The sequence below is a fragment of the Vombatus ursinus genome, unplaced genomic scaffold (assembly GCF_900497805.2).
Source record: "Vombatus ursinus unplaced genomic scaffold, bare-nosed wombat genome assembly UNPS02001287.1, whole genome shotgun sequence".
Classification (NCBI taxonomy): domain Eukaryota; kingdom Metazoa; phylum Chordata; class Mammalia; order Diprotodontia; family Vombatidae; genus Vombatus; species Vombatus ursinus.
The window spans coordinates 15,676,559-15,700,592 of NW_020941065.1; the positions used below are offsets into that span (position 1 = coordinate 15,676,559).

The following is a 24,034-nucleotide window of genomic DNA, read 5'->3' on the forward strand; positions in this document are numbered from 1 at the left end:
GGGAGGGGCCTTAGAACAGGGGATGTTAGGGCTGGGAGGGGCCTTAGAACGCAGAATGAAAGACTTTGGGCTTTATTTCCCCAGGGAGAACAAAGTTCAGGATCTAGCCCCTCGCACGCCAGCAAACCCACAGCTTAGGCTGGGGTAGGTTAGAGGCAGCAGGACGTGGCAGACTTCACACTGGAAACAGAGTCACAGAGACTCAGGTTCAAATCCTGCCTCTGAGACTTACACACCAGGGACCCTGAAGAAGTCACTCCACCGATAGGAAATAATAATCTTGACAGTACCTTCCCCGCCAGGGGCTATTGTGAAGGCAGAATGAGATAAAGCCTGAAGACTTTAAGAAGCTCTGCAAACTTCTAAGCTCTTCCCCGGTGTCACCACTATCACCATCACAGTGTTCGTCATCTATTGATGAGCGTTCTAAATCTGGACTTGAAAGGGACATCACCTAGTCCCCACCTTTATTTTATAGCTAAGGAAACTGAGGCCCAGAGATGAGTGACTTACCCAAGGCCAGCTTACCCAGGCTAGCGTCGGAGTCAGGACTGAAACCCTCTGACCCCAAACCCAGTGGACTGTTCTATGATTTCTCAGGTCCCTCGCCCACCCTGAGATTCTCAAACTCTGTCTCTTGCATGCCCTGACCGATTTAGCAGAGGATTTGGCCGCTCAGGGAGATGGAGGGGATCGGTTGTTTTTCAGCCTGAAGGGGGGACCCGCGAAGCGAGCTGGAACGGGGATGACTTCATTTGGGGAGTGAGGAAGGGAGGAATACTTGTGAGCGTCCCAACAAGGACATCTCCATCTGGAAATCACAGTGGTGTATGTTGTCGAAAGCCACTTCCCAGGGCCCAAGGGGCCCAAGAGGCCAATCCTCCCAGGGGACGGGGTTATAGAGAGAGACCCCTGTTTGTCTGGCAGCACAGACTTGCTCACTTCCCACAGGGCCCCCCTTTATCAGCGCTGTCTACTCTTACCCGCTCCAGAGAACAATGCTTAGAGAAATAAGGAAATTGCTTCCCAGTCTATTTAATACAGAAACCGTAAAAATAAACAACTAGAGGTAGAGGGGAACCCACGTAAGGCAAAACTTCTCCCAGCTGACTCACTTCACAGCTAATTATTCTAAAGATGAAGCTTCCCTCCTGCCTGGTGGCTAAAAAACACTGGGTTTCTCTGGCTAGCTAGCCGTCGGTGTGCTTCTGTCGCCGGCTGACTGAACAAAACCAGGCTATTCAAGAAGGGTAGATTTCTTGGAAAGGGCTTCCTTTCTCCCCAGCCCCCCACCTCCAAACCGCTTGCTTTTATAAAATCCAAACCCTGCCTTCTTAGAGGAGGAGGTATTTGAGGGCCGGGGGAGTTGGGGTTTAATTTTTTTATTGACAGAGGATGGGGAGAGTTTATGGTCCAAGCCAAGCCTCAGAGGCCCCAAGTGCGCCTGCTCATCTCTGAATACCGCCATATGCGGAAGAGTGACCATTACTCACTCATATCAGGGAAGTGTTCCTTCGAATCCAAGGGAAGGCTGTCAAGGGGAAGAGAAAAGACCCGGGCATTCACATACAGCAGGCATTGACCCGTGACTCCGAGGAGCCAGAGTCAAAGGCAGCTGTGTATTGGGGTCTGCCCGGGATATCACAGGCTGAAAGGAAAAGAGAGCTACAGGACGCTAACCTGCCTCCCCACCCCAGGAGGCAGAGCCCCGCCTCACTACCCCTACACAGTGGTGTCTGAGGGCTGTCCCTGCGTGTGTTCATCCGTTCGGTCCTGTTATCTTGTGCCTAATATTATTAAGGGCTTGGGAGCCAGAAGACCTAACTTTAGGCCTGCCTCTGCCTAAGGTTGGTGGTTGTCATTGTGTAAATCCCTTCACTTCATCTATGAAATGGGGATTATATCACCCACCCTGCCTAAGGGCCTTGGGGGCACTTGGGTGACCCTAGAAAGCTGACTCCCTCTCTGAGTATTCTCATTTATAAAAGGAGAGGTTGGAATAGCAATCTCTGAGCTCCCTTCCAGGCCTAGCATTTTGTGATTCATTGAGAATTATTATTAGCCCTGCTTCCGTAATCAGCACACCTTTCCTCCAAGGGTCTTAGGCCCTTTATAAAGTGCTGAGAATAGAGGCTTCGGGCCCTGATGCAGGTCTGCGTTCATGCTTAGCAACCACAGCCCCAAAGCAACATGATACAGTGGGGAACTGGAAGAAAAGGGTCTTGGGTCTTGGTCCTGGCTCTGACTTCCAACAAGTCAGTCTCTGGACTTTAGTTTCCTCTTCTGTAAAATGAAGGGTTTAGACCAAATAATCTCTAAGGGTTCCTTGATCTCATGAAAAAAAATATTTCATGATTTATGTTTTAAGGCCTTTCCCAGCTCAAAGAATCCTTCTAGTCCTGTTATCTTCTATTCTAAAACCCTTCCCAACTCTGGTAGTTTATGTTCTATGGGCCTTCCCAGCTCTGACATTCTCCGTTCTAAGGTCCCACCCATTGGCGGTGTCCATCATTGGTAGGATCTCAGATCGTAGACAACAGAGCTGAAAGAGACCCTAGTGGCTAGCTAGCCCAAGTCCCTCATTTTAAGGATGGCTTCAGGCACACAGAATGTGAGTGAGTTGCCCAAAGTCACTGAGGCAGAGCTGGGATTTTAATCAATGACTCCAAACCCAGCATTCTTTCCACCATACCAGACTGCCTCTTCTAAGTCCCCATCCAGCTCTGATATTCTATGTTCTAAGACTCTTTCTAGTTCCGACGTTCTACATTTAAAAGTTCTTTCCTGCTCTAACATTCTATGTTCTATGTTCTAAAGACCCTTCCATCTCTAACATTCTGATCTGAAGCGATATTCTTTAGCATAATGAATGTCAGATCTGTAGTAGGAGTCTTTCCTATCCTGGCTCTTCTATTTGCCACTTATGTGACTCTGGAAAAGTCCCCTCATGTCCATGGGCCTCATTGTCCTCTGCCATGAAATGAAAAGATTGGAAGGTCCCCTTCCAGCCTTATGTGATTAGTTAGTGGCAGACATTAGCACAAACTACTCATCCACCAACGACCACAACAACAAACATTCCCTGAAAAGACAAATGAGCCTCGGGGAGGAGGGAACCCAAACAAAGATCTCCAAAGTCACTTTTTCTGCCAATGGCCTCTGTTCGGGTGCTGTTGTCAGGTTCTGTCCCTTTCTTGAAAAACCTCACCTTGCAAGAGTAACAGACAAGGCCCATCTCCGGGAGGTTAGGACCCACGACAAAGAGGCTGTTCTGAATAGGAATCTTTCAGATAATGGCAACATATGTGCTCTGGTTGGAAGCCCATCTGTGCCCAGGGTTTGGGAAAAGGATGGCGGCCGGCCCAGCATTGATGTCAAAGCAGAACGGGGAGGGACGACAGAGGGAAGAAAATGTGGCTTCTGTAGGATGTCAGATAAGCCTGGCAGGAGGGTCCCCAGAGAGCTGGGGGCATAACCTGTATCATCCACCTTGGTGGAGAAGGGGGCGGGGAGACTAAAAATAACAGTAATAATTGCGTTTGGATCTCTGATTTCATTGGGTGTAGGGAACTTCTTAGAAGGAGACGCTCTCCACCAATGAAGGTTGGTACCTTCTCTGCAACTTAAGAGTCTTAGAGAATTGCCAAGGGGCATTAACAAGTTAAGTGACTTAGCCAGGGTCACACAGCAAGTATGTTTCAGAGGCTAGACTTGAACCCAGATCTTCTTGATTCCAAGGCCAGGTCTCCATCCAATAGGCCACATTGTCTCTTCACAATAATATCAATAATCCCTTCCACTTATAATGGCCTTGACCTCTCAGTGAATCATCATACAACCCTACCAGGTACGCAGGCCAATGACTGTCAACCCTATTTACAGATGGGGAAACTGAAGCTCTGAGGAGCCTCAAAGTAAAATTTTTTAAAGCTTACATGTATATAGTATTTTAAGATTTGCAAAGCTCCTTCAATAGACCATCTCCAGGTCACCCAGGCTTTAGAGACAGAAGAGCCCTCAGAAGTCATCGTCTCCACCCCCTCCTTTATTTTAAAGATGGAAAAACTAAGCCTCCAAAGACTCAAAGTGACCTCGGGACATCATAGACTTCAGAGCTGGAAGGAACCTTAGAAGTCACCAAGATCTAGTCCCACGTTTTCTAGCCAAGGGAAATGGGGCTCGGAAAGGACAAGGAACTTGCCTCAATCTAATCCCATAGTGGTCAAGCAGGACTGGACCAGGTACCTCAGGTCCAGGCCCAGCACCCTCTCCAAATAAACAGCTGAGCCACATATATTTACCCTGTTTTCTGAAATGGGTAATCATCTCGTAAAACCACATCCTGAAAGAGGAAAAGAAAACCAAATTGTGTGAAAATCAAGCCACTTCCTTACTCCAGCCCCAGCTTCCACAGAGTTAGAGGCCGAGCCTTTCGTGAGGCTTTTGCTCAAGAGACCTTAACAAGGCCGGTGAAGAGGGGAGGGGAGGGGGCAGAGGAAGCTACAGAAACTGGGACACTGGTTTCGAAGGGATAAAAACAGATCAATTTCCCTCCAAAGTTTCCGATGAAACCCGCTCCTGTTTGGGGAAAGAATTTCATTAGGGTAAAAATATAATATAAAAATACCCATTTAGAAAGGATGTGCTATTAATTCCTGGCCCTCGATGTGGAGGGGAAGATTGCATTTTTATCTAAATGGTTTTTCTGCATAAGCCATTTACAATATTCTTTCACGGTTCTGTAATAGGCCTCACTGCCATTAGTACTGGGGGCAGCCCGATGGCTGAGGGCTGGCGTGGTCTTCAAGCACTTTGAATAAATAATTCTTTAAAATCTATTCCAACAGGGACTTCAGATGGAAGACTGAATGCTCTTCTTTTTTTTTTTTAAAGGACAAAACAAATATCACTGAGAGACCTCTGGGATCTTGTTGGGGAGCAGAGTGAAAAAGGAATAAAATGGTTTAAGTTTTACTCAGATTCTCCTGATCCCTTGATCAGCTAAGAAACTGTGGGCACGTACAAATGTTGGTCTACACTCACCATGTAGCGCGCGTACACGTACACACACACACACACACACACACACACACACACACTCATATCTTCACTATTTCTACAGTTTGGGAACCTTCCACTTTCTATCCTACGTGGAAAGAATGAAAAGCGATCCATGAAAACAAAATGTTTTTTAAGCTATCAAACAAACACGTCAGGCTGAGATTTACCCAATTCAGCGACATTTCTTCACCCCACCCCCCTGCAAACCTTCTATTTGAAAGGAAAAAAAGCGAGCATGAGTTAAACAAGACTGCTTTCAACAAACTGGCCCCAATCTTGGGTGCCCTGGCCTTCTTGGGCCAAGCCAAGAAGGAGAAACACACCCCGTGGAGCAGTAGCAACCCTGCTCTGGGCAGAAGGTTGCCAAACCGGACCCTCCCTGAGATGGGACACCAGCCTGGAAAACGATCAGTTCTGAATGCCTCCAATTCTGCCAGAATTCCAGAAGTTTCAAAACACTATCTGCACGTACGTTTCTCTCTGGCTCAAAAAAAAAAAGAAAAACCCGATTTTCTCTGTTGACTCTACACCAGCAAACTGGCTAGCCAAATCCATTTAATGGAGAGACAAACACACAAAATCACAGAGCGCCTGAGCTGGGAGGGACCTCAGGTGCCAGCCAGAACAACCGATATCCCAAACAGAATATAAACGACAAGAACCAAACAAGTGGTCATCCATCCTGTGCTTACAGAGCTCTGATGAGGGGGAGCTCACTACCTCCTGAGGCAGCCCCCTTCCCGAGTACCCAATCCCCAAATCTCTTGATCTCTCTGACTCGTTCAGAGCTCCCAGTATGCTTGGGCTCTGTTGGCCTCTGTTGGGGCAATCTTCAAAACTAGGAATCTGGAAATATACTAATTATACAGTATATACAGGTAACAGGTGCCCCTTTTTCCTCTCCCACCCTAGTCCCCATCCCCAAGACCTATAGCCAACTCCACCAGTCAGATTTACCGGCCTGGCCTATGCCCGTTTTGTAATTAGAGGAAACGACTTCTGTTTTAAGGGCTTATATAAAGACCCTTCCGAATTTAAGGCCAGGCACCAAACCTCCATTACACTTAATAGGCCCACATAAAAAAAAGTAATTGTATCGCCATCTCGCCAAATGTGTGTTTTCTCAGCCTGGGGAAGTTCATTTCTGTCTGATTCGGGCCGACAGATTAGCTCCCCCACCTACTTCTTGAAAAGAAAATGGGTCTTCAGGATGAACTCATTTAAAATGTTTAAAAAAAAACAACTGGAGAAGCTTTTGGGAAAGTATCTTATCCAGGACCATTGTCACCAAGCACTCTTCCCAAAAAGTCAACCACTAACAAGAGATGTTTAATCATCGATCAGAAACAGAGAGTGGTGGGAGAAAAGTTCGGGCCATCAAACTGACATTCTTTCTTCTTTTGAGACCACTGAGAAGGGAGGCCACATCATGGTCTCCAAGCGATGGAGACCTTTGCCAATCTGATCTGGGCTTCTCTGGAGCCAGCGTGTTCTGTTACCATTTGTCAGAACAGTACGTGAGCAAGTCCCCCCCCCCCCCATCCCCAGCATCCACACACACACACCCTTCCTCCTCTGAACGGACATCTTCAGTTTCACTGTCCTGCCCTTCTGACCAGCCTTCCTTCCCTCCATGCTCAGGGATACAGATGGACATGTAGTCATTTTGTAGATCGCTACAAACAGATTAATAATTTATGCCCTGAAACTTTCTATGGCCCCGGGAACAAAGGAAAAAGCAAGAGAAATTTCATTTCTTTGGCCATGAGCACAAAGGACTTAGGAACTGGAAAGCCACTTCTGAAAAGAGGGTCCTCCTGTCCTCCTTCCTCTTTGGCAACAGATCAGGATAAAGGGCCACTGCTGGACCGCCCTGTCCTGGCAGAAGGGAGGAATCTGGGGTGAGGATACCTTCATGCAGTTACCAGAGCTTAACACACGGTCCTCCATGCCTCTCCTTATCACTCTAGGCAGACAATAAAGAAATGCTTATGAGCTAACTAACCCGAAGAAGTGAGATTTACAGGGAGGTCCAGGCTGTCTCTCTTCTGAGGCAAAATCCAGCCAGATTTCATGTAAAGATACACTGAGAGAACCCTGCCGCAGGGAAACGTGGAAACCAGTTTGCTATTTCAGAATAAAAAGCCCTCAAGTTTCAGGGAGAGGAAACTCTTTGTAAAAAAAAAAAATTAATTTCATGCTCAACCTCTGCATGACTGTATATTTGTGTTTCATGGACAACTAGCTAAGACAAACAAAACAATTTGGACATTTTCGCAGTAGAAGGATCATTAAATTGTTCCTGCTTTCAAACCAAATTTGGTCTAAAACCTTTCCCCCACCACCTCCGACTCCTCCTTTCCCCAATACGAAAAAAAGAATGAGGTCTCTCTAATAGCAACAAAAAGTAACATACCAGGCCATTTAAGAGGTCAGTTTATTTTCAGCCAATTTAGGCCTTGCCATGATCGAGCAGAAGGTTTATCAACAATGATTTGGGGGCTGGTGGGGAGAAGGGGAGGCGTCACCTCCAGGCAGGGTGGGAAGGCAGGAGGCCAACCCTACCTACTCTTGGCTTTTTCCCTTCCTTTCCATCCATTCCTGGGCTTTTGGGGAGTTCAAAAACCTCTTCATTCAGCTCTTCATTTTATCTCCTTTTGCCCCTTTACCATTCGGAGGGGAAGAAAAGAAATCCTACCATGGGAAGATGATAGCAGACTGTCCTGCAATTCCAATTAAGTGAGCCCTTCTCTGAGCAAACCAAAGACATCATTGAAGGTAACTAAGACTGACCAAGAACACATATCCTACCAAACATGGTCACACTGGGAAATTGTGGCCGAGAGGAGAGTTAGTTAGCAGGTGAAGATTCATCCCTCATTTGGGGATTGTCTTTTTTTTTTTTCTTCCATGTTCCCTCTGATATTTAAATGTCTCAGGGGTTTGGGTAAGAAACCAGAAGCCTGTCCTCCTGGCACGGAGGTCTCCCTCACGAGCAAGTTGGCAAGAGAGGAGTTATTCATGAAGAACTCAGCCAACAGCCCCCCTCTCCTGGGCCCTGCAGTCAGGCCCACCACCATCCCCACCCCAGCCCCCTTCTAAACAGAAACCGTGTCTGAGCACTAACAGACCTCCACTGAGGGCATCATTCGATGCCTCCTGTCCATACAACTGCGTATCACCAGACAGATCCACACAAGCAGAAGACCAGTTTGAAACCTGGGCCAAAGGCGGTAAGGGACTGATTGACCTCAGGTCTTGAGGAGGTGTTACCAATAATTCCAAAGATAGATCTATAGGGTCTGTCTGCTGCCAGCCGCCCCACCCTAAACAAAGAATATTACTTATGGCTAGGTACAGTCTACCTACAACAAGGGGCTTTATATAATAAATGTGATTCTTTTTCTCACACCCTAAATGGTTTCATCACCCTCCCCAAAAGCTGATGAAGCAGGACACACTATCCCAGCCAATCTAACAATAAAAGTCCTAGCTTTCTGTCATTTCAGATCAGAGGTACAGTTCACCAAGGCCCATGGCCCTCAACATACCAACTCCTCCATGTTGACAAGACAAAATAAATAAATCCCCCCATGCACACACCCCTATACCCACTGCAAACACCATTTCTGTAACCTTCCCCCAGTCTGACCAATACACTCTGAATGGGTGCCTGAAATTCGTGGCGACCCCGGCCTTGATTTGATCCAAGCAGGCTCACTCGGCCAAAGCCGTTTTCTCCCCTAGGTCTTGCTTGTTCTGACATTCTAGACACACTCCCAGCCAAAGATCCAATGTGACCTCGCCCCTCAGCCTCATCTAAGAGCTGGAGAGGGAGACAAAGACGAAGGTCTCTTGGGACCTTTTTGTGTTTCTCTTTTCTCAGGCCCCACCATCGAAGACATTCCCGCCAAAGAGCCCCATTGAGCGCAATTCGTGGGGTATTTCCGTTTAAAGACACAGTCTCTGGGAAAGAGTAAACTAGACAGCGTCTATGGGGCCTGACTTGGGACCCTGCACTGGCCGTAGAGTCCAGGGGACAAGACCAGCAGATGGTGGTGGGTGAGTCACTAGTTAGGGGTCAAGTGTTCCCACCATGATCCTGGGGGATGCGGAAAATTCCCGCAAACAACTTTTCCTGCGCCAGCCTAGTTAACTGAAGCTCTGACCAAAGGGGCCTCAGAAAAAAAACCACATCTTTGGGACTCAATTTCTTATGGAGCTTTGACTTCAAATGAAAGTTAGCTTCATGTCAAATCCTTTTTTTTTTTCCCACTCAAAGAGTACCCTCTTTCAGATAGTCGGGGGTAGGGAGGGGGAATTGAAAACTATTAGCCATGAGGAGTAGGAAAAGAGAAATACCAGAGTCTCATATATCCAGGCCATTTTGTTTTTGATGGAATTCCAGGAGACGTAGTGCACCAAGAAGCAGGGAGAGGGAAGATTTAGCCCAGCTCCTTGGCCCCAAAGAACACCAAAGTCCTTTTATATTTTCTACAGAGACATGGAAAAGTTAGGTGATCTCTGAGTAAATGTTGAGATTTTCTCCAGCCATACCATGTGTAAAAATGAGACCTGTTCCAAGCATCTGTCTGTCTGTCTATCTCTATCTCCATCTGTCCTTCTTTGTATTTGTCTCTGTCTCTTTCTCCATCTACCTCCATCTGTCTCGTCTATTTCTCTTACCGTCCCCTCCCCCTCCCATGTCTGTCTGTCTGTCTGTCTCTCTTTGTGTGTATCTGGCTCTCTTTTCTCTCTGCCTGTGTGCGTCTGATTCTCTCCTTCCCCTACTTTCTCTCACTGTGTCTGTCTCTCTTTTCCCTTCTTTCTCTTTCCATTAGTGTCTGAATTCTCTTTCCCCCTTTCTCTATGTTTGTGTGTGGAGCTCCATACGTCTATCCCTTTTGCCTTTTTTCTCTGTCTCTGTTTTTCTCTTTTCCCCTCTTTTTCTCTGTGTTTCTCTCTGACTGTTCCCTTTTTTCTCTGTGTCTGTATGCCTGTCTTTTTCTTTTCCCTTTTTTTCCTGTGTCTCTGACTCTGTTCTTTCATTCTCTCTTCATTTCGATGTGTTTCTCTGTCTCTTCTATGTGGATCTCTCTGCTGACACCCTTTTCTTGGTCTATGTGTATGTATCTCACTGTCCCTTTCTCTCTGGATCTCTGTGCGTATGTCTCTCTCTCTCTCTCTCTCCCTACTCCCACCCCCGCCCCATCCCTGCCTTTTCTAGCTTTTCCAAAAGACAGAACTTTGACAACTCAGTCACAGAATCACTGGTAAGCAAAGGATCGCTTTTGGTCACTAGATCCTTAAGCTAGCTTCCAGAAGCAGATCTGATTTTCATATTGGTCTGTCAATTAAAAGAAATCCCGGCACTAGGTAAAGTAAGAAAGAAATCAAAACAGCAGAAACCACAGACATACACACAATACACACACACACACACACACACACACACACACACGCATGCTTTTAAACTCATAACCAGAAATCAGTTATGTCACAGAAACAACACATTTTCTAAGGGCAGCGTAGAAAGGGGAGACAAGATGGAGGCTGGAAATAAAGCACCGTTTTGATTATATCGGTGAGGAAGAAAATATGAACACCTCATCCACCACCATGAGCTTCTGTCTTCTTCAATCAGGAGAGCAAACCATACAAGCTAGCTTTTCTCTGCTTTGTTTTAAATTGCAGCAGGGGGCAAGGGGAGGGGGCAGCATTGGAGAGAGATGGTCCCGTACCACCTACGATGTTCTCAATGAAATATGAAAGCCGGTGAGCTCACTGAAATGAACACACCAAGCTCTCCAGCTGTTGAATCAAAGGCTTCCACTTAAACAGCGTTTGGATCGGAGCTCTGCAGGCTAAATCTTCACTCAGCAAGGCTATGGGGCTGGAAAGTTCTCTCCCTGGTCCATCTCAAGGAGGAGAAGAATTAGGAAACTAACCTTGCTATCATCACACAGGGCTTCCCAGTCTGGGTGGCCAGACAATTCCCCTACCTACAACTCTTTGCCCTCAATATACTACTATCCTGCTCTACCTGGGATGTAGTTTCTACCCCGATAGAATGCCATGCATTTTGTTTTTAATCAAGGCCAAAATTCCAAAATGTGGACATAGTAGTTTGGTAGATAAGCACCAAGTGGATCTCAAGGTTCTAAAACATTACATAGCCTTTTTCTTCTTCTACAACATCTCTGGTCAGATGTCATGTCCAGGGCGGCCCCTCATCACCCCAAAGCTCATGAACAGCTGATTAAAACACAGCCTCTCCAAACAAAGCAGTCAGGCATGTCCTAGAATAATTATACCCCAAGAGGATGGTGTTTTTCAAAAGTCTCCCCAAAGTAAACTGGCTGACCTTTATTCAGTCCCATTTATATGCTGGGGTTTTTTTTCTTAACCCTCAACAAAAAGAAAGTTTTGCCCTCAGAAATATGTACTTTCAAAGGCATCTTCTAATCAAAACTCCAGCATCATTATGATGGATGATAGAGAGAGGCTGATTAGGGGTTTGGATTGGGCCCTTATCTGGGTCATTCTACAAAGACTCTGTCCCTGACCCAAAGAGCAACAGAGGCCACAAGTAACTTTTAGGAAAAGCAGAAGAATCTGCCACTGTTGGCAAGCTCGTCATTGCTACAAAAACGATGATAGGAATGGAGATTTCCAGTGGCAAACTAGCGTTGCTCTAGAAGACCCAAACCAATCAATAGTCTCAGTATAGACCCATACAGACAGACCCACAGAACGACATACGAGAACACACACACACACAGAGGCTCCCCATCCCAACCCAATATGGCATGGGCTGTCTTGGGGTGGCTAGAGGGATGGAACATGCCTCTCTGAAATACAGCTGCCACCTGCAGATTCCCTCTGCTCCAAAAGAGCACACATAGCCGCCTCACCCTAATCTTTATTTTTGTCCGTCCACTCCCTTTCGTGCCATGTCTCACAAAACTCAGACCTTTTCAGTCAAAGCCGTCGATGGAGTCTGGATCTCACTAATTTCTTCCCTGCTCTTCCTTTCTAAAAATAACCAGGAAGTAGATTGCTCTGGACAGCCTGATCATTTGTTAGAAATGGGAGTGTTATGTGTATGTGAGCCTGTCTCCATCTTCCACCTAGAGAATTACACAGGGGCACCATTTCCCTCTGGGTGACTGCTTATGAAAACCTGGTGTCTGGCCTCGCCACACCATTCCAGGCAGGTCTATGGGCCACTTATTTTCCTGTCCCACTCCTCCCTCCCTCACATGGCAACAGGTCTGAGCAGAACCCAGGCCCTTCCAAAGGGCTTCCAAGAACCTACACACACACACACACACACAAACACACACACACACACACACACACACACACACACGCACGCACGCACACACACAAATACACACACAACACACACATACCAACACATACCCCAACACACATGACATCTCTTGCCATCACGCACTCCAAATTGCCTGCATATGTAAATACCAATCTCCACACTGAAATCTGTCCACCCCAAGTGGCTCTAAAATTGGAAAGAATTCCCTAAATAAACATCTCTGGCGAGTTGAAATTCTGACTCCAAACAAGAAAAGTTATGCTAGTCGCACTTCTTGGGAGGAAGAGACGTCGGAGGAGTGGGAGTTGGGAAAGAAGGCTGACATCAGGAGGAGAGAGGGAGATCACCATGGTATCTAGGGTTTCTGAAGGGCCGATAAATCCCCACCATGTCCAGTGTTTTATGATACAATTGAGGTGATCCCTGAGCCCACCTGCCCCTACACAGGACAGACTTTATGTCAAAGAGCTGCAGTATTTTCACTTCCCAAACGAAGCAAACTGACCTGGTAGGTCAGTCTGCTCTCCCAGGTCATCCCCTTCAATATGGTTGGCACAGGGGAGACCTGGGCAGAAGAAATGATACAGTGGGATTGTCATAGGATTGGGGTAGGGTTAGGAAAAGTGGGAGGGAGACACAATCCCCAACTGGACGATTTTAAGGGCTGAGGCCAGCTTCCCCATCAGAGGCTTCATCAAGTCTTCCCAATAACGGTCATCGGGGGAGAATTCCCTCCTCAGAACATGTCACCCATCCAGTATGAATTATTTATTAAAGATGTATATTTCCTAACAGCAGAGTATATCGCATAACTTCTTGGCAAGGATGGCAGCATTTTCAGTAACTATTAAGAGGCTTTGTGGAAGTTTAAATACCTCTGTCAGGCAAACAAAATCATATGAGGGATCGGTGAATGTCATTGCTAGAAAGAGAAATTAGTTTACAGATAGAGCCTCACTCCTTTCCTAGAAATCTCAATAAAATAAGAGAACCTTTCAATAGTCTAATGTTTCCTCTGCTTTACTGGGTCTGAAGGGAACTTGGGAGAAATGTAAATGAATTCATATTAAAGAAGGCGATTCCCCGGGGGCAGCCTCTCACTCTCCACATATGTGAGTGTGTGTACATGTGTGCATGTGTATATATGCATGTATGTATATGGTATATATTTACATATATATACACATATATGTAGATATGTGTATGTATATAATTATTATATAAAACAACAATAATAAATATTATACCGAGCTCTAGCTATTTAAAAGAAAAGCAGTTGCAAAAATTCAGTGGCAGAGGAAAGAAAGGGACGACTTCTACGCTGCCCTACCTCCCTAGCTTTAAATTGTCTGTCCTTTATTAATATTTATTGGAAATGGATAATTGCAGATGTGTGCGGGGCTGGGGGGGTGGGGTTATGCTGCTTGGCTTGTCTGAGAGACAGGTTTATTACTGCAGTGAAATATTAAAGAGCCACGGAACATCAGGAGTAGTTCTGGGGACTGGGCTGGTTAAGTGAAAACAGGATTCCTGCCCCCCTCCCCTCCCCATAAAGGTACTGAAGCCTGCTCTGTTTACATCTCCCCTGATTAACACCTGTAAAGGTTTAGGTTACACAGTTCTCGACTACACATGCCATACGGAGGCAGGGACCTTAGAAATTCTGACAGGGAAAAAATAATAATAAAACAAACTAAGGCTCTCCAAAGTACCTCACTTCCCATCATTTAAGTCTAATTTCAGTTGACCTTGAATTTTCAAACCATCAGTAAAAAACGTTTTGAGAGGGACTGCGGTAGAGGGGAGGGAGGAGTGGGAGTCAATTCTCAGAATACGACTTCCTAAATAAAGTCATAGTTTTCAGAGCTGGGAACTGCCTTTGGAGCTTCTGTGTCTAATACTGCTGATTTGATAAAAGAAGGAAACTGAGGTCTAGAAAGGGGAAGGGACTTAGCCAAGGTCACCCAGGTAGGAAGGAGCAGAGTCAGAATTTACCTCCCCCAAGTCCTCTGACACCCAATTCAAGGCTCTTTCTTGCCACAATTCAGCTGCCGATTTCAGACCTGTCAGCCCTGAGACTGGTACAAACATAGGGTTATCCTAATGGTACTAAGGGGGCTCAGTTTTTCTTAAGTCCTCCTCCCCACCCAAAGGTTTTCTTCTTTGGGGCCAGATAACAGAAGGAAGCAAGAGTTCCCAATGGCTCCTCTCAGATCAATGCAAAACTGTTCTTGAAAAGGGACCACGATCCACCGACACCCCATCAGTTGAGGAGACCGAATCGAGTGTTTGGACTGCTATAGATTTCTAATCCTGAAAGAGTCCCCCAGGCACTTGATAAGTGTGAACTTACTCTAGGATACCAAGAATTTAGGTTGTCTTAAAACAAATAGGCAGACCACAAAAAAGGGAGGAAAGAACCACTTTTCTCCCCCCTCCCACCTCCATGAAAATCTGGTGATTCAAGAATCTAATGGTATTGGCCATTTTTCCATCTGCCCAGAAATCCACCAAAACCAGACATCTTCACAGGAAGGGATAAAAATTGGGTGGGGTGGGGGAAAAAAAGAGAGAGAAATTTTAAGATATAAACAGTTACCATCTCCCTTAGCAGTCACCCTGTTCAATCACATAAGTCCTTAGAGGCACAAACCCATCTATAGACTCCCTAAGTCAATTTTTTCCAGCCTGTCTTCTAAAAAGCAGGGTGAGTACATTTCAAAATGTCCCTATCTGACTTTTTTGTGTTTCCAGTTTGGGACATCTGCCACTTAAGAACTACTTTTCCAAAGTGAACGTTGTGTCTTTCTCTTTTGTATAATTTTCACTTGTTTTCCCTGAGACCATCTAGGAAGCCATGGCAGAGAAGGCTTTACGTTACTACATCTCACGGGATGTTTGGCTTCAGACTTTGCAGGGCTGGGAGTCGTGGTGTAAGTTCTCACAACATCTCCCGCCTAGAGGAAAAACATGGGAGCCCATAGGAGAGTCTGGGCACGTCTCAGGAGTTTTATACTCTATGCCATCCGGAAGAGTTATTTGGGCCTTCGAGCCTGGGTGTGGATCATTTTGCTAAACACAGGACTGGTATTTTGTCACCAGGGTGGGAAGAATTCCGAAATGGTGTTAATATTTAATCATTCCAATAGCTAAGTATTTTATAGTGGGTGACAAAATAAAGTAGGTACTTTTCCTTGGAGGATGAAGGGTCTTTTCCCTCCTAAGCCTCGAATGCTAAGGTTGGGGGGATGTAGATTGGCATGTTTTCCCCTAAGCAACAGCTAATTTTTGAGACAGGGCCCACAGATTGCTTATGGAATTGTTGGTTTTTTTGTTTTGTTTTGTTTTGTTTTAAGAACAGGCCCTGACCTTCCACCTCAAGAAAGAAGCCAACGCCAGAGAGAGTGGTCAGCCCTGAGATGCTTATCGGGAAAGAACACGCAGGGCTATCTGTAACGAAGGAGGGAATCTAGCTGTACAATGTAGGCAGATGGGAGCAGCAGGCTCTCATCATAATGAAAAGTTTAATCTTTCTTATTTACTGCCAGGGAGGGAAAAGTGAGATCTCAATGAGATACCCTGGAAGGCTCTGGATGGTGGGTCGAGATGAACCAGGGTCTGACACAAACCAAAATTCCAGGCTTTATTGAGAGGAAGGTTTGGCTTCCTCCTTTCCCACATCACAGAGCAAGAGACAAAGAGAACCAAGGAACTGGGGTCCCTTCCTGCCCACTGACGTTCACTGGCTAAGCTCAGCAGCTCTGGAGCTAATCCCTGAGGACAATGCCAAGGATAGGACCCACTTTTCCTTTTTTTGGTGGGGGGGGGGGGGTGTGTGAAGTAAAGCAATACCACCAGATACTCTTTCCAAAAATAAACACCTCAATTCCAGACGAGGGTCATTTCTTTAAGGACATTTCTCCAATCAGAGGTCATTTCATTTCTTTTTCCTACTGAAACCCCAAAGAGGCTTTTTAAGAAGAAAAGCTCCTACAAATCATCCCATCTTCTCCGTCTCTGCTTATTCCATACAAGGTGTACAGAGAAGGCAGGAAAATATGTAAATGACCATAAGGTGCCTATGTGTATTTATCAGTTTCAGTTTTTTGTCATCTCCCAAGCCAGCCTAGATTTTTAGAACTTTTCTCCCCCACACCTGACCCCCCCCCACCACATTTTTGCCAATCTGCTTTTAATGATTTGAGGGGAGGAGGAAGGGGGAGGGGCGTTTTGCCAAGGTAGAAATGACAGGAGCTGTGATTTGTGCTAACTAGCTATTGATCCAGCCCAATCGAGATGTTGTGGACGAGAAAATAAACGAGAAGGGGCCAGGAAGGACGCTTGTGTGCAACTCCATTTAAAAATGGAAAAGAAGAGAGGAAGGCCCCAAACAAAACCAATTTATGTCCTTGCCTGGGTGAAGCCTGAAGAATACTGATGGGCACCAGCGGCTGCTGTGCATGCTAAACACGCCCGGCTCCAGCTCCCAGGGAGAGCGTCCTGGGCTGGGCATTAACCAGGAACAAAGACGCAAACGGCAGGGACCGACCATTCACGCTTCAGAAAGCCCGAGGAGGAGAGCCAGCCCCCCTGAAGCTGGGAGCTGGGAGCTGGGAGATCTCAGCAGTTGTGCTGGGCCACCTAAGTCCCGTTTTATCTGTGCCTTTTACCTAAGAGCTACCCTTGTCTACAAGCCCCAGCCAACAGAGAGGGGCCGCTCGAGAAGAGGGGGGGGGGGGGGGGGGGGGGGGGGCGGTGCTCAGGAAAAGCGAAAAGCAGCTAAACGATAAGGAGAGAAAGAAGAGGAAAAATAAGGAGGAGGAGGAGGAGGAAGAAGAAATATGATAATGAAGAGAAGCAAAAATGAGAAGGAGAAAGAGAACTAGGAAGAAGAGAATGAAAGGGAGCTAGAAGAATAGGAACAGAGGAATAAAATAAGAAAAAAGGAAGAAAGGAAAGAACAAAAAGAAGGAAGAGAAATAGAAATAGGGAAAGGAGAGTGAAAAGAATTTAGGGAGGAGGGAAAGAAGGAAAGGAAACGGGAATAGAAAGAGGAAGAGGAGGGATAAAAGGAGGAAAAGATAAGAAAGGGAAGGAAGAGGAGGAAGGGGAAAGGAGGAAAGGTAGGGGGAAGAAAGGGGGATAGGAGTCAGAGAGAAGGGAAGTGAAGAAGAGAAAGAAAAAAGAGGAAGACGAAGCAAAAAGGAGTTAGAGGAAAGAAGAGAAGTAGGAAGAGAAGATGATGCAGCAGCAGCAGCAGCAGGAGGAGGAGGAGGAGGAGAAGAGGAAGCCAGCTAGGTCCTAGTCCAGTAAATAGGGCACTAACGAGGAAGGCATAAGAAAAAGGCGGGTTTAACCAAGCTGCTTTTTGGCTGGCTGACAATACTCTGATGAGTGAAGGAAGAAGACCCTGCATATTTTTTTTTAATTATGATATATAATTTTAAGAAGTCATTAGCCTTAAAAAAAAATGACCTCATTAAAATAAAACGGAAATCTACAGGAGCCGAAGTCATCTTTAGGTTAAAAAGAACGGTTATCACTTTAACTCCAATGGTTTTCCATTTAAGGTCTTTTCCCCCCTCAACTTACAGACTCATAATGGCCTCTAGACACTGGGAGACCTATAATGGAAACGAATGCCGGAATTAAACATCTGTCACCCCCATGCAGCTCCCTAGTGACAAATCCTTGGCCCTCCGAGCCTCCCAACAATATATGCCCAGGTTTTTTGCCCCAGAAAAGTTTGTCAGTCTCAATCACCCCCTCTTCTCTACTTGCCCCCCTCCCCAGGAACAGAAAATGTTAAAAAAAAAAAAAGCCAAAGGAAATCTAGGGACAGTTGGGGGAGCCCTGACAGGTCTCTGGATTCTCAATGAATATAAGCCAGGATAGTAACAAGAGACAAACAGCTATTCATTATAAGAGCAACTGTCAAATTAGGGAGGGCCTCAGAGATAGGCAAAAAGTCTTGCAACTTCTTCCTTCTTTTCTTCCTTCCTTCCTTCCTTCCCTCCCTCTTTCTTTTTTCTTTCTTCCCTCTATCCTTCCTTCTTTCCCTCCCTCCTTCCCTCCCTTCATTCCTCCCTTCCTTTTCTCCCTTCTTCCTTCCTTCCCTCTCTTCTTCCTTCCTTCCTTCCCTCCCTTCTTCCTTCCCTCCTTCCTTTCCTCCAGCTCAGGACACAGATCAGCGGAGGGGAATTTAAATACCAGTCATCTGGGGGGGGGGGGTGTTGAAGGAGGACAGAGGTGGAAAGTCTCACACACACACACAGAGAGAGAGAGAGAGAGAGAGAGAGAGAGAGAGAGAGAGAGAGAGAGAGAGGTATTCCAGCCTCAGACCAACTGGTGCACTGATGTAGAAAAGGGCAGGGTCTCTGCCATGACTTGGGAAAGGGCTTGGCAAATAGTCCTACCTCCACCTATGTGCAGCAATCCCCTAACTCCTGCAAAAGTTGCTCCTGAGTTGAAAGAGCGAGGGGGGAAAAGAGAGAGACACTCAACGTGTACAGCCCAGAGAAGACTACTCCACCAGACTTACGCTGCCCCTCTGGGGCCTGAGGGCTGGGGTGAGATTCGGTGTTAACTTTTTCTGCTTCCTCATCCCCCTACCCCCAGCCACAAACTAAGCCTTTTCCTCGTAGCCCCCTCCAACCACAATTCACCCAAAAAGGGGGTGGAAAGGAGAAGAGGAAATCCCTTAAAGCTAAGCAGCAGACAAGGCCTATTCCCCAAGGGCAAACGAGGGCGTCCAGCCTGCACCAGGGGAGCCTACAGGTCTTTCGGACTCTAAGGGGCTCCAGCCCAGAGAGAGCCCCTAGGCTTTGTGGCAAGCCTCTGATGCGGCCAGATCCCAGCGGGCAGTCAGGGAAGGCACTATCAGGGTGCCCTCCTTCCCCTGCAGGATAGGGGCACCTGCCCGGGTGGGAGGAGGGGAGGCTCCCCACGAGCATGGTGAGGAGCTAGGCCTCGCAGCCAGACCCCGAGGGAAAACAGACAGACGGGGAGGAGGGGATCGGGGCGAAGGGGGAGGAAGAAGGCACGGTACCTCTACCTTCTTTGCTGACTGGGTTCTGGGGCTTGGACTTCTCCCAGGGCGCCAGCGTCTTGTCATCCTCGGGGCCGTCCAGCAAAGCCTTCTCGCCGGGCATGTACCAGGTGGAGCCGTGCTCAGCCATTAGGGAGTCCAGGTCTATGGTGCTCATGGCGCTCTTGACCGCCTCGGGGCAGCAAGCGCCCAGCTCGCTGTCTCCGTTCTGGCCCCCGGCGCATTCGGCCTTCTTGCCGCCGCCGCCGCCGCCGCTCCCGCCCTTGGGCCCCAGCGGCTGGTCCTCCGAGATGCTGAACTGCTGCCGCTGCAGCTGAATCTGCGCCTGGAGGATCTCCAGCGGGTGGATCTCGTCCTGCGGCGACGTGCTGCTCGTCGGGGTTCGGACCTGCTCGAGGCCCGGCGTGCCCGGGTGGGCCGCCCCGCTGCTGCTGCTCAGGCCGTAGCTGTCTGGGGTCGAGGTAGAGGTAGTGAGGAGGCCGCCTAGGCCCGGGGCCGCTTTCTGTCCGTGCTCCCCGGCCGGGCCCCGTGGGATCTTCGGGGAGCCAGTAACCAGGGGGCTGCGGCTGGGCTTGGCCAGGGCCGAGGCCGCGTTGTCGGAGCTGGACGATACCTCGTCCTCGTTGGCGTAGCCCGCGCTCACCTCGTCCGCGAAGTCCCCGACGTGCGGGGAGCTGCCCGCCGACTTGGCCCCGCTCTGGATGCCGCTGTCCAGGGACGACATGAGGTCGGCTTGGTCGCCCAAGAGCAGCTCGGCCCCTTTGCCCCACGACGGGGAGGTCAGGGCCTTATCGTGGGGCGTGGGCGCCCCTCGGGACTCCCCGCCTGAACTTCCACCGGGAGGGCCGGGCGCCGCCTGCTGCCCCGGGCTCACGCCCGAGCCCCCGCTGTCCGCTGCCGCGGCAGCGGACGAGAACTTGTCGAAGAAGGTCCCGGGACTCACGTGGCCACTGTCCCTTTTTCTGCGGCCCCGACCCCGCCCGCCTCCTCCGGGCACCGGTTTGCCGTCGTTGCCCGACGCGGCCTCGATGGTGTAGTTGGGGGAAAGGCTCGTGCCGTCCCCCGGGGCCGGCGGGTTAGGGGGGCCCGGGGCTTTACCGCCTCCGCCGCTGGTCCCTCCGGGGCCGCCGGGCCCCGGCCCCCCCGGTGCAGTTCCGCTGGGGAAGTAATCCGGGCCCGAGCTCCCCGCGCCGCCCCCGCCGCCGCTGCCCACCGCCCCGTCGGAGTCCGTCTGGCTCAGTTTCCTCTTGCTCTCGGACTGGTTCTTCTTGTTGAAGGTCACGTTGAGGTTGGGCGCCCCGAGGCTGGCGATCATGTTCTGGCAGGCGGTGGAGAGGGCGGCCAGGCAGCTCTGGCCGAAAAGGTTATCCTTGGAGTTGGGCTTGTTGAAGGAGCCCAGGCTCAGGGCGCCCAGTTTGCTGGCCGAGGCCCGCTGGCTAGGCTGGAAGTCGGGCTGCGGAGGGTAGGCGCCCCCGCCTCCGCCGCCCCCGCCCCCGCCGCCCGGGGAGGCGCTCACGCCGGGGTTACTCAGCGGGGTGGCCTGCCGGCTGGTGCCACCGAACGGGAAGCCCGGCTGGCCGCCCAGGGGAGGCGCCGCGAAGTCGGGAGGTGGCGCTCTGCGGTCGGAAGGCGCGCTGGGCAGGCCCACCCCGGCCCCGGGAGACTGCAACTGGCCCAGGCCACCGAGGCTGCCCCCGAACTGGGAGTGCAAGCCCGGCGAGTGGAGGGCAGGCACGTGGCCTTCACCGGGCATCCTCAGCGACTCTTGCAATCCTAGCCCAGTCACCCCCGGACCCCGGAAGAGCATCCCAGGGCCGCCCTGCGCCAGGCCCAGTTCGTGGGGGCTACCGTCGGGGGGCAAGTTGGAGCTACCCAGCCTGCGGGGCAGGAGGTCTCCCGGTGGCGGAGGAGGCGGGTGGGGCCCAGGGAACCAGGCGCTCTCCGGTGCCAAGTGAGGGTTCTGCGGGTCGAAGCTCCCCATGCGCCCAGCGCCCCCGCCCCCGCCGCCCCCGCCGCCGCCCCCGCCGCCCTCCCGCTCAAAGTTCGCCTGGGCCAGGCTGGCCACCGGCCCCCCGTGCACCAGGCCACTGCCCGGCCCTACGTCCCCGGGGTGGCTGAGGGGCGCCAGGCCCGGCTGGCGCAGCCGCTGCTGCTGCTGCTGCTGCTGCTGCTGCTGCTGCTGCTGCTGCTGGGTGCGGGACGCCATCTGCTTCATCATGAGGGCCGCGTTCTGGCGCTGCTGCTGCTGCTGCTGCTGCTGCTGCTGCTGCTGCTGCTGCTGCTGCTGCTGCAAGGCTTGGGGGTCCGGGCCCGGATGCTGCAGGGCTGGGCCCGGGGGGAAACTTTCCGGCAGTGGGGGTGTGAAGTCGCCCGGCAGGCCCGGGTAGGCCGAAGGAGACAGGTGGTTGTCCAGCGCTCCGCTGCTATGCAGGCTGCCGTTCCACGAAGCGCAGCGGTCCACGGTCGGGGTGCTGGGGAAGTCGAACCTCGCCCTCTTAGCCACGTTCAGGTAGGGGGCATCGAAGTGTTGCAGCCTCTGGTTTGGCGCCTGCGGCGGCTGCTGGGGAGCAGGGGGAGGCGGCGGGTGCTGCATGGTAAACACTGGATCGGAATAGGGGTGCATGCTCCTGTTCTCCAGTCTGTGGATGGGGTATTCGAATTGGGCATGCTGGTTCTGAAGGATGGGCCCACTGTCCTGTAAGCTGCCGCCGGCCGGGTTGCCCTCAGCCTGGGGCTGCCGGGGGATGGCCGGGGGGCAAGAGTTTTGTCTGGCCAGCAAACTCGGCTGCTGCTGCGGCGGCGGCGGCTGGGGCTGCGGCTGGGGGGGAGGGGGCTGCGGCTGGGGCGGCTGCGGGGCCTGTTGCATTAAGGGGTGCCTGGCCGCGTTAACCCCGGGCTCCATGCCCACCGACATTTTCCGGGCCCCTCCAAACCTCTCGAAGAACACGCCGCCGCCGTGCTGCTGCTGCTGCTGCTGCTGCTGCTGCTGCTGCTGCTGCTGCTGCTGCTGCTGCTGAGGATGAATCTTGGACATCGCCACCATGGCCGGGGCCCTGGGCAGGGCCGAGGCTCCGGGGAAGGCGCCCCCAGGCACCTGTCTGCCAGTCCCGTAGTGAGGCAGCTGGCCCTCGGACTCCGAGGGAGAAAACACTGGCAGGTCGAAGTGTCCAGAGGGCCCGTCGCCAGGGTAATTGTATTCCAGGGACTCGACGCCCCCTTGGTTGGCCATCCTGCGCGCCTCCAGGCTGTGGGAATCCGAGCTGCTGGAGGCCGGGAGGCCGTGGAAGGAGGCCGCCCGGTTGGGGGACTGATCCAAGGGCAGGCACGGGGCAGGCACCGCGTGCCCCGAGGGTCCCGAGCTGTGGTGTTGGAACTCGGGGATGTTGCCGGGCCTCTGCTGCCCGAAACCTTCACCCCCCTGGGTGTCCGCCATGTGCTCGTAGCCCTCGGCGAAGCCAGGCTGGCTGCCTAGGCCACCCCCACCGCCGCCGTAGCCCAAGAGCCGGCCGCCGTGCAAGCAGGAGGCACCGGGATCCGGGCCTGCGAAGCTGCCGCCGAAGTGGGGGTGGTGGTGCTGGTGAGGGTGGTGGCCGCCGGGGTGGCCGTGGTGAGGCTGCTGGCTGCCGAAGAACCCGTGCACCGGCTGCGGCTGCAGGCCCCCAGCGTGCAGCTCGGAGTGGCCTCGCCCGTGGAAGCCGTAGGCCTCCCCGGCCATGCCCATGTTCATACCCAGGAGAGGAGGCTCGCCCAAGGCGCCAATGGTTGGGTCTGCCGGGCCCCCCGCGTGAAAAGCCGGGGCTTTGAAGTGGCCGTTCATGCTCAGGCCAGGTTCGCCAAAGTTTCTCTCGCCTTGGCCAGCGTTTCTGTTACTGATCGGAGGCTCAAACTGATCCAGGCCAAACATACTTTCGGGGGAGGGGGGAGAGGGTCAGGGGGTGGAAGAGAATCAATAGGGCATGACAGCCTGTTTCTCCCCGCGCGCCTCCTGCCAGCAGCTCGCTGTGCCCCCCGGACCGGCGCTCCGAGGCGGCTCCGGGCGCGCTCAACTGGGTGAGGGCGCAGCGCGCGCCGCCACCTCGCCCTGGGGCCGGAGCCTGGGCCGGGGGCCTGGGACACCGGGGAGGGGGGGGGGGGGGGCAGGGGGGGGGGGCCGGGTGGAGGTCTCCGCTCCTCACCCAATATACTGCCTCAGCCGGAATCCCGCGTGCAGGGTTCACATCTTGCAGAGTGGTAAGGCCTCTAGGGGGAGAGCAGCCGGCCACATGCCCCAGGCGGGTCACACTGAGACGCGTGGGTCTTGGGAGGGGGGAAAGGGGGACGGGGAAGGGGCGGGGGAGCCGGCCCCGGGGCCGCAGCGGCTCGGGCGGGAGGCTATCGGGGCCTCGTACGGGGACAAAAAGTAAAGTGGGGGGTAAGGGAAAGGGGGGAGGGGAGAAAAGGCAATCACCTTCTCAAGTCCAAATTGCTCGGGGTCCGGAGAGATGTCGCCTACACCCCAGGAGCATCAGCTGAAAGGCCCCGCGAAGGGAAGTCATTCAGAGCAGGCTAGCGCTGGAGAACGGAAGGTCCCCCTCCCGGAGTCTCCGGAG

The 24,034-nt window shown here is 51.1% G+C and overlaps 1 protein-coding gene across 4 annotated transcripts in view; it reads right to left on the minus strand.

The window, feature by feature from the left end:
* Nucleotides 1-23,441, minus strand: part of MN1 (MN1 proto-oncogene, transcriptional regulator) — a 64,836-nt gene extending 41,395 nt beyond the window's left edge. For 2 of the 4 annotated variants that reach the window (XM_027865592.1, XM_027865608.1), the window contains exon 1: nucleotides 19,452-23,441. In XM_027865592.1, coding sequence (XP_027721393.1) covers nucleotides 19,452-23,349 — 3,898 coding nt within the window. In that variant the 5' untranslated portion in view covers nucleotides 23,350-23,441. Of the gene's footprint in view, nucleotides 1-19,445 lie in introns of all 4 variants that reach the window. The other 2 variants (XM_027865582.1, XM_027865601.1) reach the window with 1 other exon arrangement.
* Between the last annotated feature and the right edge of the window lie 593 nt (nucleotides 23,442-24,034).